The following is a 15,003-nucleotide window of genomic DNA, read 5'->3' on the forward strand; positions in this document are numbered from 1 at the left end:
TGTATAGTACCAATATCCTCTAGTGGAATTTCTCCTAGTATTTGTTTGAGTTGCTTTCATATGTTGAACATTCTATGATATAGTACCATTTTATTTCAATCTTGCTTGAGATACAAAAAATACATTTTCTTTCATTTGAAATCATTGATCTACCTATTTTGCATATCTAACACAAACTAATAATTAATTAAAGTAATAAACATTTTCATTTTCTATTTACTTTTTATTCTTAAAATTATTATTTTAACAATATTCATGAAATTCAACTTAATCAAAGTGTTGAAGCTCAATAGTCAAGTATAATTATAATAGGTGATGGTATATTCTTTGATCACGCCATCTGCCAAGGATCCAACCTTCAAAGATATGATATGAAAGACGAGATCAAGATCGCACCTAGAACTATTTTGAGAGAACGAATACTCTTTAATTCTTATCTCTTAACCAAAAAATTCAACATTAACACTCATTAATGCTTGTCTCTTAGACTTTGATAGAATAAATCTTCCACACGTTTAATCTTTCTCATAAGAAAAAAATATCAACGAAAACTCGTACTCCCATAAGAAAATCTTGAATGATATAAAATCCCTCATGAAATGAAATCCAACTCAATCATTTAGTATATACCTTTTTCCTCCCAATTTACTTTGTCCGCATGCTTACTTTTAACTTTTTCGCTGCCATGAAATGACCAAAATGGGATAATTGCGTGGACTACCTGGTAAAACCATAATACGCTAAAAGACAGTTGTATTCAACATTCCATTGCTTTCTTGAATTTGCTGCAATGGTTTTTAAGTTTACGGCCCTGGTTTGGTAAGGATGCGGTCAAGCTAAGTTGTCATGGAACCTGGGCCCGCGAAGCTCCTATGGCAACGGCGGCGGAAGCAGGCAGGCGGCTGAAAAAGCCGGCGTACGGCCAGGCGAATGAATCTGCACTTAAAGTTCCCGATCCATTTCAGGCAATGGGGGTTCCAAATCTTCAAATAGCAGTGGACTAGTATCAGAGTCGCTTTCAGCGGGACGCCCCACCAAAATTCGGTGGGGATTCGCGTGTCTGGCCTGTGCCGGGTCCCCACCTACGACCGGACGCGAGGCGTCTATTCAATGCACTTTGTAAAAGTGTTCCTGGGGTCACTTGAGCGTAGGGCAGGTTGTGGGTTGGGCAAGATCAAGTCTCGAAGGTCGTGGGATCGATTCCATTGGCTAAGCAAAGAAAAAGGTCACCTCAATGCACTGTTCCATGCCACTGCTCACATCACCTTCCCAACACTCCACTTCCACTTCCACTTCCGTAATGCTCTGCTTCTTATGATTAATCGTGGCCCCTGCAACATAAATAAGTCTCGAAATCCATTTTGATTTACATTAATAATGGCCGCATGGAAGGAGGGCGACAGTCGGCTTCGCGGCATCTCTTCCGCTATCCGCGTTGTGCCAGATTTTCCCAAGCCCGGTTAGAGCTTTTTCACTTTGTTGCTTTCTGTTTTCCAGATTTGCTGGTGGTAATTTCATGACGAGTCTCAGTTAGGAAATGCAGCTTGAAACAAATATTCTTACTTCAAACAGAAATTGGAAGAATGAATAAATCTACGGCGTAAGATCACTTGCACCGGCAATTTGCGTGCGCTGGCTACATAAATGGCCAACTGTGTGTTTGATATTGGTTGCTTTGCAGTTTTGCTGTTGAAAAATTACGAGATAAAATAACGACTGGTGTATCATGTTTGTGGTAAGGTATACAAATGTCAACTTCAATGAGAATTGACTCTGTTGACAGTTGTTAATTTTAACAGGAATAATGTTTCAAGACATAACGACGCTTCTTCTTAATCACAAGGCATATAGGGACGCTATTGACATATTTGTTGAGAGATATAAGGACAAGGATATTTCTGTCGTTGCAGGTGAGCTCTTGCTCTTTTACAGTTATTTTTGATGTATTCAAATACATTTCCTGGGGCACTTTTAAGTGCATTGTTTTGTCCACAGGCTAGTTGCATACCGTTCAAATTATTCTGTCTGCTACATTTAAGATTTGTAACTGAATGGGCAGTCATTTCTTCCACAGGATTAACCTGTATATGTTTTTTATGGTAGTTAGAATTCTTTATTGTTCACTCATTTACCTTGGGCTTTGAACTATCAAATAAGCTGTGAACTTTTGTGTTAAGAAAATGCTTTTCTTTTCCATTTTTTAATTTAATTTAATTTTTAAAATAGCGACTGGTCCCCCACTGCTAAAAGCAGCCTGAACCAACTAAAACCCAAAAAAGAGAGGCTCTTGCCAAGTGAAAATGCAAAGTGAACAACCATTCTCCATACGAAATTCTACTTTACATGTATTAATAAGCTAATATATTTTCATTTTTTCTTGTTAACATATACAACCACCCTGGATATTATTGACTAAAACGAGGCCGCAAATTAGAGTACTAGCCATGTATGACGTTTATAATCCCATCATAGAGGACTACAACAAAAACACAGATTTCAACTTCCCAAATTTCATACACACAATATCGTTACATTGGAAGTGGAACCAGCACATCAATCAACATTTACACCCCACAAACGATCGGCAGACTTCCCACCCCAACTATACATGATTACACATTACAGCATAAGAACAGTAACACTCAAAAACAGACAATTCATTAACCCTGACCTCTCCGAACTGAGAGCGTTGCTGTTCTTCAATGGCCGAGGCTTCTTTCCATTACTCACGATGGGTGAAGCCTAAAGGCTTCAAATCTCTTATTGCTGCTCCCAGTGTCACGCTCATTGCTCCATTCAGGGTGGAAAGATAGGTCAGGTTCTCGAAGTTCTTCTACATATCCAAATCAGATAGTCTGGATATTTTTGTTGACAATCCCAATTGAACAGCCAGCATGTGCACAGCATGCTTGACAGGGGGCTTGTACATAGCCTTTGACTATTTCAAGACGAGGGAATGAAATTGAGCTAAAGATGTAAAGTAACCCTTCACGATGAACCCTACATCCTGCATGCATCTTATGGTCTTCATTATTTTGCAGACTGCCTGAATTTTTATGTAGCACCAACATTTTCTCCTCCATGCTTGGGTCTTTCACTTCCAAAGTGGGCTTTAATTGCCATGAGATACAAGTATCACCCAACAACGCAATCCACAATTCAGTTGTATACATCCTCGTCCACCGCGACAACTTATTTAAGCTAGAAGTATGCCTCAAAAAATGCTTTGGTCCTTTCCATCCCATGTTGCATAATCCACCTTCACCCACCTCGCCCAATATTCTTCTCACCATAGCAAAAGTGTCACAACACTCAATTTGAAATGTCGCCAGCCACTTTTAGAAATTGCCGCTGCATATGGTGGTCCCTACCTGAATCATTCCCATGGTATCTACAGACAAAGTAAAAAATCTGATGTTGACAAAATCTTCTATCGAATACGCACCAAAATCACACCAAAATGTAATGAAAATGCAATTGAAACCATTGAAACACAATTGCAAGGCAACTGTTTTTGTATTCACTATTAATGCGTATGTATGTCTAGACCACTTAACCTTGTGAGTTTATGAGGTGAGCATGGCAGTAATTGGCAAATTTGGTGTCTCTTGCATCACACGCCATAAAGGAGTGAATATTTTTCAAAGATTGTGCATTCAAGTTTCCATTTATCATTCTTTCCCTTTTGCTCCGTGATTTTATTTTTCTCCTTTTTTATTAACAAAATTTTTCTCTTCATCGCTATCTTAGTATTTCCGCTCTTTCTTTTCTTTGATTTTGTATTTCCATTCCTAAATTGCTAGGCTACCTTATGTTAAAAGGGTTGGCATGCATTGTCAATCTTTTGGTAAGGTCCCTACTCTAGTGGTTAGTTGCCCACCCAATGCTAAACCTGCCTAAAAGGTTCGCTAGGCAATTGAATTTTCAAAAATGTTGTGGAAATGTTATTTCCTCGAACCCTTGTACAAGGGATTTGCTTTCTAAAGCATACTCTATCTCTCAGCTTGGCATTTTAGCTTTATCATTGCCTTCGTTATAATCATATAGTTGCCGTCTATGATAGTCTTGTTCACATTACTCTCAGCTACCAATTTTAGGCATTGGACAAGCACCATGGCCCCTGCATAATTATTTGTCGCCTAATACTATCATGATATCCGAGGAGACAACCTGCTCCAATTGGCTTCGGTTGCCTAATACTAACCATAAAGGTTTATTTTCAAACTCTGTGGGAAATGATCCATTTTGATTTTCTTCTCTTATTGTTTTGTTGTCAATCCTATTCATGAATGTGGAAGCAATTAAGTGCCTACTTTGCTCGGATAGATTTTTCAAAGCTTGATAGGGAGTTGCTGCAGATATTTGGAGTTGGAATTATATCATCTACAAATTGTAGGTGTGATCTTGAATTGGAGGTTGGTGTAGCTTTCAACCCAATGAAACTGCCCTAGGTCCTTGCTGCAGATATTTGAAGTAGGAATCATATCATCTACAAATTGTAGGTGTGATCTTGAATTGGAGGTTGGTGTAGATTTTAAACCAATGATACTGCCTAGGTCCTTGCCATAAATTGGAAAGATTATTTAATTTATTTATTTGTAGTGATAAAATAATATCTCTGTTCAAACCATATCACCAGCATTAATATTATCTACCGGTCTGTTGATAAGTCCTAATTTGCCATTTTGGGACAGTTGGCTTACTACTTTTAGAAAGTTCCCATTTTTAGAAAGGACATGACAAGTCCTCCCTTCCAAAAATTGCTTGTCCTCAAGCAATTGTAAACATGTGGCTCCAAGATTATGTAGCCAAGTTGATCAATCATTCCAAACTGCATACTAAGCCTTGATCCTATATTTGAATGAAGTTGCTTTCTCTTCTTAAACATCCTAAAAAATCTCTGAAAAATGTTCCTATGCTGTGTGATATCATGACAGCAATATTTATTATGCAACCTCATATCCCATATTACCAATGAATTTGTAATGTCCCCAACTAGTGATTACCTTAATTTTGTCCTAAATTTGTAATTCCACGATATAGTTTATCTTTTTTTCAAATTATGAGTGACTTAATCTAGTCATTCAATAAACTTACAAAGTGACGAATAAACACATGGATTAATGGCACATGTATTACAAAGAATGATAAACCTGTCTTTCTACCTATAACCAATCATAGTTTAGTTTGGTAGGAAAGCCTTGAGAGAGTGCCTTTAAACTGCTCAACCCAACTAAGCCCAAGAGTGCACAGCGTCCCACTATGACAACTCACCTCTTGGCCCTTAAGAGGCAGGAAAGTCCCACTATGACAATTCCATCCCTTGGGGTGGCCTACTTAGCTTGGGAGAACCGAGAAACTGCAATCCCCTAACTTACTTCCTCCATTCATTCCTTTGATTGATTACGAGATAAGACATACACACATATATAAATAATCAAAGTAATTTATTTATAATCTTATCCATAATATATATTATTCATTCTATATATATATATAATCTTATTGATATTATTTCAAGTATATATGTTTGTTTATCAAGATATTATAAATCTTCTTAACATCACTATCATATATAAATCTATTATACTTATTCTGTACTATATAAATCTTTTATGTACTATGAATGCATATTTAATTAAGTATGACTGTCATACATATTGCAGTCTATATTAATATTACTATTAAATTCTGCATAAAAACATTATCATGCTTCATATATTAAGCATACATATTAAGCACACCCCCATGCATGCCACCAAGAACAAGGATGTTACTGCCTGTAACTTAATGACTTTTTTGATCTGATCTGATCGGATTGATGGTGATGTCCCTGGATGCTTTGATTCCTTTCCTTTATATCTCTCAATGTGAGGGAGAGGTCACACTCTTCATCATTTATGCCCTTTGGCAAGAGACACACCCTGTCACCATTAGCACCCTTTGAAAGAGTGCAACTCTTCATTATTTCTGCCCTTTGAAAGGGACACAACCTTTCACAATCAGATCTGCACTTCCGATTCCCAAATTATCCCCACTTCAAATGAAGTTCTCTTCTCCCTTTTATATCTCATGTTTAAGGGAGTCACAACTTTTCATCTTATGCCTTTTGACCATCTATTAAACTTAACTAAATTTTAGTTATGGTTATGTTTAATTTTATTCTTTTATATTTATAATTTTATTGTTAAATCCTATTTTGAAAAGGGGACATTACAGGATTTGTAGCATGCTTAGCATCATCTGCAATTAATAGTCTCTCCCTTTCGATCTTTTTCCAAGATTGTTTATGTGCATGGTTACTATGAAAGCTAAACCAAAAGCCTTTGCAACCTTAGTCATCGCGTTTGCTGAATTTTCGGCTTCAGGTTCGAAATTTGGCGAACCTATAAACATCAATAAAATTTGTAAAAGTTCGTGTAAAATTCGTACTGCAGAAATGTAGCATTTTTTTAGGGTATATCTGTCGAGGTTTTGACACATTTCTCAAAGGTTTGAAGGTCGCCGAATACTCATTGCCAAATACTCCCCGCTCAGCCACATCTGTCCATTTTGAAGGTTTTTTGCTCTTTTTGTCTATCGCATGATTGAAGGTATCTGTTTGTGTTGCAGCCTGCTATTTTTTCGTGCTTTGTGGGTGTGAACCCCTGCCCTGTCGCTACTGTTTCCCCGCAGTGCCGCCGTGGGAGCTCTTTGTCCATCGCCGACTCGACTAGGTAGGCCATTATACCTTCAATGCAAGAAGGCATATTCAATTTAGTTTTGTTATTTTGGTCCTTAAGATTTCATATTAAATGCATGTCATTTTAATTTACTTATTAATATTAAATAGATTAAAGTTTCATATTAAATTTATGTTATTTTAATTTTCTTATCATTATTAAATAGATTTAGATTTATTTATTATATTAGCATTTTTATTTATATTAAATAAAAATATTATATATTTAAGTTAAGATTTCACATTAAATGTATGTTATTTTAATTTTTTTATTAATATTAAGTAGATTAAAGATTTCATACTATATATATGTTACTTTAATTTACTTATTATTATTAAATAGATTTAGATTTATTTATTGTTTTATCATTTTTATTTATATTGAATAAAAATAATAATAATTTATATAATGTGAATTTTTTTTCCAAATTTTTCGTCCTTGTTGAACTTCATCCGAATTTTATAGTTGCTGAACTTGAACTTGAACTCGAATTCGAACGCGGTGACATAGCTTGCAACCTTTCCTAATGATATAAATTTGGTTTATGCAACACAATGGACTATTAGAGCAACAAAAGAATCCTCCAAAGTAGTGAATACACAACTTGGAAACACTTACCCTTTTTATCTTGGAGTTGTTGGGATCATTTCCAACTTCATGGACTGATATGTAACAGTTAAGGCACAACAATGGAGTAATAAATATTAACATATAACAACAACATTCATGCCATAACATTCTGGGTGCCCAAACTGTGGATAACAACTTACCCTGATAGAAAGTGAAGTACTCACTGAATTCATCCATTGCCACATACTTGACATCCTTTATATACAGATTGTAAGGAGCTGCCCACAAAATCCTCCTCTTCATCTTGGGTTTAGGAAAATAATATGTCCTATCAATATGGAAATTGAATTCATTTCCCTTCCTCTATAGCTACCATCTTGAAACCTTTGCCAAAACTTATCATAGAAACCACTATGCTGTAGTATCGCTTGCCAAATCTGATTGAAAATTTCTGATTTAAATGCTCAAGGAATATTGTCAAACACTTGTCATGAAATTTTTGTATTTGCTGATTGTGGTTTCTTTTTGATATTCTGATTTATGAGATGATAATATGCATTCATTGAACTCAAAAGGCCATATATCAAAGTCTAAAACTAAATGAGAATGCAATGTAACACCTACCACTAACCTTTCAATGAAAATGTGTGACTGAAATCATATAAAATATGTGTAAGTTTTTGTGCCCTAGATCAGTAATCAGATTTATGTCTTTTAATTATGCCCTAGTTTGTTAATCAGATTTGTAACATTTTAGTAAACCATAATTCAGTAAACTCAGAAATGAAACAAGTAAACAAGAGACCAACACAAATACCCTGGGAAAACCTCCAAGGAGGAAAAACCCAACATTAAAGGCCCACAGGTCAGATTATATATTCTCTCTTAATAGCACAAATACAATACTTAGCTTCCTTTTCAGATCTGATCCCTTTTGTATGACAGATCTGCACTTCTAAGCACTTCAAGTCTGCACCAAAAAAGGCCTATGTCCTCTTGGACAAGTTCGCACAATCCTTGTATAAATTCGCACCTTTTACTTGCAGAGCTAGTTCGCTGAATGCATGAATGATTGAATTGTATTTGCAAGATGACTTTATTTATATGAGTCCTTAGCCTTTATTAAATCCAAGTCGGCCTCCTTCTTTTGGCACCAATTTATTTATTGTGGCGTGGAGGTATAGGGCTGGGCTCAATCTTGGGGGCATGTTACCCCTTTAGGATAGGACCCAGTCCTATATGGGTTCGGATGTTGCCTTAGGCAATCCGAACCCATCTTTGCCTAGTTACAAACAACACTCCCTCTTAACTAGGGAAGAAGAGAATACATAATCTGAACCTTTAGAGTTCGATCCAGCACACAAGCATAGAATTACATCTTCCACCTAGCACACAAGCATAGGGTGGTTCTAGCACACAAGCATAGAAAGTGTAATACACAAGTGGGTCTTTACATAATTACAATTTTCCATCTAGCACACAAGCATAGATTGGACACAATGCATTCTTTCACACAAGCAAAGAATGATCAAAGTGCTGCAAATAGTCACTGAGATTGGAGCTCCCTCTCAATCAGGGTTTCGTTTTCCACAATACCAAGTCTGTCTCTGAAGTATTCGAACTTCACTTTGGATAAGGGTTTGGTAAAGATGTCCGCAACCCGTTCATCCGTGCTGATGTACTTTAGTTGAATGGCGCCTCTTTGCACCATATCCCGAATGAAGTGATAGTGCGTTTCCACATGTTTGGACCGGTCATGGAACACAGGATTTACTGACATCTTTATACAACTTTGATTATCACAATGAATGGTGGTAGGACCACTAGCTTGACCAAATAATCCAACGAGGAGTTTGCGAAGCCACACTGCTTCTCTGGGTGCAACAAATGCTGCAATGTACTCAACTTCTGTAGTGCTCAATGGTACGGAAGATTGCTTTCTACATGCCCAAGAGATCACTGCAGAACCCAAGTTGAAGCAGATACCCGAAGTACTTTTCCTGTCCTTGACACTTCCTGCCCAATCTGATTCTGAATAGCCTTCCAAGAAGATTGAAGTGTTAAGCGAATACTTCAGCCCATAACCAATAGTGCCACGCAGGTATCTTAGGATGTGCTTGGCAGCCACCAGGTGAACAAGTTTAGGCAAGCTCATGAACTGATTGAGGGCATTCACAGCATAACAGATATCTGGCCTTGTATTGACTAGATACATTAATGATCCAATCAGCTGCCTGTACTCAGATGGATCTGCAAAATCAGTGTTAGCTGCAGAAACACTTAACTTCTTTAAGTTAGATTCCATAGGAGTACGCATGGATTTACAATCCATCATTCTAAATCTTTTCAGAATATCAATAGTATATTTTCCTTGATTTAGAAAAATTTCATTGGATTTTTGCCATACTTCTAACCCTAGGAAGTAATGCATTAGTCCTAAATCCTTCATTTCAAATTCTGAGGCTAATTCTTTCTTACATCTTATGATTAATTTATTTTCACTAGTGAGAAATAAATCATCCACATACAAAACTAAAATAAGCATATCATCATTATAAATCTTTAAGTAAATGTTAGCATCAACATCATTCTTACGAAATCCTAAGCTTAGTAAGTACTTATCAATTCTTTCGTACCAACCTTGAGGAGCCTGTTTGAGCCCATATAAGGCTTTCTTCAACCTGCAAACGTGAGAATCTCTTTTATGGATTACATAACCTTCTGGTTGCTCAATATAGACTTCCTCCTCAATAACACCATTGAGGAAGGCTGTCTTAACATCCATTTGATGCAGTTCCCAACCTTTGGCTGCAGCAATAGCTATTATAGATCTAATAGAAGTATATCTAGCAATAGGAGCAAAAGTTTCTTCATAATCTATTCTTTCCTTTTGAGAAAAACCACGAGCTACAAACCTAGATTTGTATTTTTCAATACTACCATTAGCATTATGCTTAATTTTAAACAACCATTTAGAGGAAACAACAGACTTACCTTTGGTTCTGGGTACAATGTCCCAGACATCATTCTTGATGATAGACCCATACTCTTCATCCATGGCTGATTTCCAAGCATGATGGGACATAGCTTCTTCGACATTGTGAGGTTCAGACTCAATGATATTACACATCACAGAAATGTAGTTGGCATGATTTTGGAATCTCTTGCTATCTCTAAAGGTTCCTCTGGGAGCAGCAAATCCTTCAGCATCTTGAATCGTGTTTCTAACCCAAAGTGGTCTCTTCTTTCAGACCACAATATCCTGAGGTATATCGGTAGAGTGCATGGGTTCTGTTGGGTCATTCTGAACTTCCTGATCCGGAAGGTCAATAGACTCCTCCTGTATCTCAGGGTTAGCATCAACTATTGAATCTTGATTTTCAATCACCATATCATTATTGTCAGATAATGAACCTTTAGATCTTTTGAAAGCAATATCTTCTTCAAAAGTTACATCTCTACTTACCTCAACATACCTTTGACTTGAAATGTAGATCGTGAAGGCTTTGGAAGATTCGCTGTATCCCACTAAGATGCCTTTCTTTCAAGATGGATCCAACTTGGTTTGTTTTTCTTTAGGCACATGAACATACATCGGGCTCCCGAATATCCTTAGGTGGCTGATGTCAGGTTTGATTCCTGTAAAGGCTTCTTCAGAAGTTACATCCTTTAGGGCATGATGAGGACATCTATTCTGAATATAAACTGCTGTTTTGGATGCTTCCACTCATAGAAAAGGTTGCAGGTCTTTATCATTGATCATGGCTCTTGCAACTTCAACAATGGTCCTGTTCTTTCTTTCAGCAACTCCATTTTGCTGAGGATTGTAGGGAACACAAAACTCCCTCTTAATTCCTGCCTTAACACAAAAGTCATAGAAACTACCTGAGGTGTATTCACCTCCATTGTCAGACCTTAAACATTTAATTCGATTTCCTGTAGTGTTTTCAACTAAGGCTTTGAATTCTTTAAATCTGTTTAGGACTTCTTCAGACTCTTTAGATTTAAGAAAGTAGATCCATGTTTTCCTAGAGAAATCATCTATGAAGATAACATAATACAGGAAACCACTAGGAGATGCTATAGACATAGGACCACATAAATCTGAATGAATAAGTTCTAACTTTTCTTTAGCCCTACTATCGCTTTTATGAAAAGGATTCTTTACGTTCTTACCCATTGCACAACCTTTACAAGCATCATCATGAGATAAACTAAGTTTAGGCATACCTTTAACCATTTTACCGAGAGTGGGAAGAGCTTGAAAGTGTAGATGTCCAAGTCTTCTATGCCATAGCTCGCATGATTCAGGGGCCTCATGAATGAGAGCTTGAATTGGATTAGCTGCAAGCTTATATAAACTATCACATCTATTTCCAATAACACGAGCAGTTTTGAAATTAGATTTCTTAGACCAAGCGAGTACTTTCCCTTCAGAAAATGCTATTTGCAAACCCTTATCTTCTAAGGCAGAAATGGAAATAAGATTTCTTTTAATACCAGGTACAAAGAGAATATCACAGAGTTGTAAGGAAATACTAGAATCTAGTTTTAAAGAGGTAGTATCAGAACCTTTTACAGAGTATCGAGCATCATCATTGATTACCACATGAAGGTTGGTGTCCTTTTCAATCAGATCTGAAAGATGCTCACAAAAACCTGAGATGTGTCTGGAGGCACCACTGTCAAGTATCCACGTATTACTGTCTGTAGGAACATTGCTGGATAGAGAAGAGATAAGAAGATAATCCTCACTTTGTTTAGCAACTTCATTTAAATTGACTTCCCTTTCTTTTGGATCATTCTGACAATCTTTGGCATAGTGACCATACTTATCACATCTGAAGCAACGAATGTGAGAGGAATCTCTTGACTTCTTCCTTAGATCATAGGAGGAGGATCTAAAATCTTTGCTTCTCTTTTCTTTCCTCCAATGTCCACCTTTCCTAGATTTAGCTAAGAGAACATGATTATCTTTGTGAGAGTTCTTGAGTTTTCCTCTTACCTCAATTTGAGATTCCTCTTCGATGCAATCAGATTGAAGACGCTCAAAGTTGGGACGATCGACTCTTCCACCAATGCTACGAATGAATGGTTCCCATTCATCAGGTAGACCATTTAATGCAATCATAACAAGATCTTTATCCGAAATTTGGCAATCAAGAGTACTTAGCTTGTCCTTTAGTTCATTGATCTTCATGAAGTAGACTATGATTGAGTCTTCTTTCATTTTCATGTGAAGAAGCTGTTGTCTTAGAGCAAGAGCCCTGCTGAGGTTGTTGACTTCATACATCCCTTCCAAGTGTTTGATCATTTCCCTAGCAGACGCAAATTTTGATATGACAGCGACAAGATGATTCTTGATGGATTCAATTATGATCTTCCTAGCCTTGAGGGAGTCTTTCTTGAACTGCTTCAGCTCTTCAGCGTTTTCTGGAGGGGACGACCTTTCTTCTTCTATGAATTTCAGCAGATCATTCTCTTCAAGGATCAATAGAATACGGACTTTCCAAGCAGCAAAATCAAGGGCTCCATCAAGTCTATCTTCAGCCCTCAAACCTGACATTTTAATCTGAAAACAAACAACAGCGATATGCAACAAATAATTTACTAAAATCTGAAGTTAGTGACACCTTAGCTCTGATACCATGTAAGTTTTTGTGCCCTAGATCAGTAATCAGATTTATGTCTTTTAATTATGCCCTAGTTTGTTAATCAGATTTGTAACATTTTAGTAAACCATAATTCAGTAAACTCAGAAATGAAAGAGTAAACAAAAGACCAACACAAATACCCTGGGAAAACCTCCAAGGAGGAAAAACTCCGCATTAAAGACCCACAGGTCAGATTATATATTCTCTCTTAATAGCACAAATACAATACTTAGCTTCCTTTTCAGATCTGATCCCTTTTGTATGACAGATCTGCACTTCTAAGCACTTCAAGTCTGCACCAAAAAAGGCCTATGTCCTCTTGGACAAGTTCGCACAATCCTTGTATAAATTCGCACCTTTTACTTGCAGAGCTAGTTCGCTGAATGCATGAATGATTGAATTGTATTTGCAAGATGACTTTATTTATATGAGTCCTTAGCCTTTATTAAATCCAAGTCGGCCTCTTTCTTTTGGCACCAATTTATTTATTGTGGCGTGGAGTATTTTGGGTGGCGTGGAGGTATAGGGCTGGGCTCAATCTTGGGGGCACGTTACCCCTTTAGGATAGGACCCAGTCCTATATGGGTTCGGATGTTGCCTTAAGGCAATCCGAACCCATCTTTGCCTAGTTACAAACAACAATATGCATCTACAGCTGTTAGACATTTCTACAAACATTTGGCATGCATTCTAAGAGACCAAAATGCACTTACAACAGATTGTTATTAACACAAACACTTGTCATACATACATGTAATTCCCATGTGTCAATGAGTGGTACTAACAGCAATAAATGTAGCCTCCAACAATCATAAATTCTGCCCAGATTTCAATGTCATGTCAGCGGCAACTAATCTGGAAATGAGCAGCAATTAAAACCCTTGAAGAACCCTTGAGTAGACTCAACTAAGATGCAATATACTGTAGCGTTTACTGTTCACGCCACTGTAGATGCAGGCACTGTAGCAGCATATTAGAAAACTTGAAATCTGTTGTCGATAGCTGCAAATTCACACATCCAGGTCTGCAGATAATAAATGACTGTAATTGCCCTTGAATGGCACACAAATTCATGAAGCTCTCACCAATTATGCACCAATGATGACTCAGACATAAGCCATCCAATTAGCAGATTTCAGTGTTTATTTCAACACCTCAAATGCTGATCACCTTGAAGAGTTTTTGTTCCTCAAGTTGCAGAAACCCTTGGAGCAGATCGCCAATCCCAAGGAATAAACAATGTCAAAATGCTAATCAATCACATAATGAAGTTCGATTCCTTTTGCACACTTATATTTCCTCAAGAAGTTCGAACTTCTTCAAAAAGCTCTTAATTAACATTAAAATGTTATAATATTTCATTGGCATCAATAATGTAATTATACCTTGGGTTATGTGCTCATAAATTATTAATAAACTTGGCCCCCTTCTCATGATAAATAGACTCTCATTTAAGTGCTTTATAATATAAAGTCATTTTATAACTTTATAATATAATCTCCAAATAATTAATGTTTAATTGAACCAATTAAACATTAATATCTCCATGACTACTCTGTATTTTTGAATGCTGTCTGAACTAGGAGCTAACATGAGGAGACTGCATATGATCATACCCCCTTTACTAAAAGTAGCAGGGGTCCATCTCTAACATCTCAAAACTTACCAAAAATAGTAAGTAGAGCAAATGATGTCCGAATGATGCCAAACGAAGACCAAATTGAAACACTCTGAACACTGGAGATGATACCAATCCTCATAGCTCTGACTACTGAAGAAGCTGCATCCCTTAAAGGACCCTTTATCCAACCTTATTAGCCTATGAGGGTCAAGATAATAGGCTAATCTCATTGTGAGTCTGATACTCACAAAAATGGGGACATTACATATGCCCATCACTCTCCTCCAAATGATTTCCTTCAATGAAATGTCTCCTCCAAATTAAAGCAATGGTTGTAGGATCATTTATCATTGACAATGATGATCGTCCAACCACATTATGCAGGGAAATAATCTCCGAATGCAACAATCTATAGCTAATCAAAACAAAGGTTATT

At 36.9% G+C, this 15,003-nt stretch overlaps 1 protein-coding gene across 2 annotated transcripts in view; it reads left to right on the forward strand.

Moving 5' to 3' along the window:
- The first annotated feature begins 794 nt into the window (after positions 1-794).
- LOC131068490 (adenine phosphoribosyltransferase 3) overlaps positions 795-15,003 on the forward strand; it is a 95,633-nt gene continuing 81,424 nt past the window's right edge. Inside the window, exons 1-2 of one of the 2 annotated variants that reach the window (XM_058003678.2) lie at positions 795-1,459; positions 1,784-1,910. In XM_058003678.2, coding sequence (XP_057859661.1) covers positions 1,805-1,910 — 106 coding nt within the window. In that variant the 5' untranslated portion in view covers positions 795-1,459; positions 1,784-1,804. The remainder of the gene's footprint in view (positions 1,460-1,783; positions 1,911-15,003) is intronic. The other variant, XM_058003677.2, reaches the window with a different exon arrangement.

This window comes from Cryptomeria japonica, chromosome 3 (assembly GCF_030272615.1).
Source record: "Cryptomeria japonica chromosome 3, Sugi_1.0, whole genome shotgun sequence".
Lineage (NCBI taxonomy): Eukaryota > Viridiplantae > Streptophyta > Pinopsida > Cupressales > Cupressaceae > Cryptomeria > Cryptomeria japonica.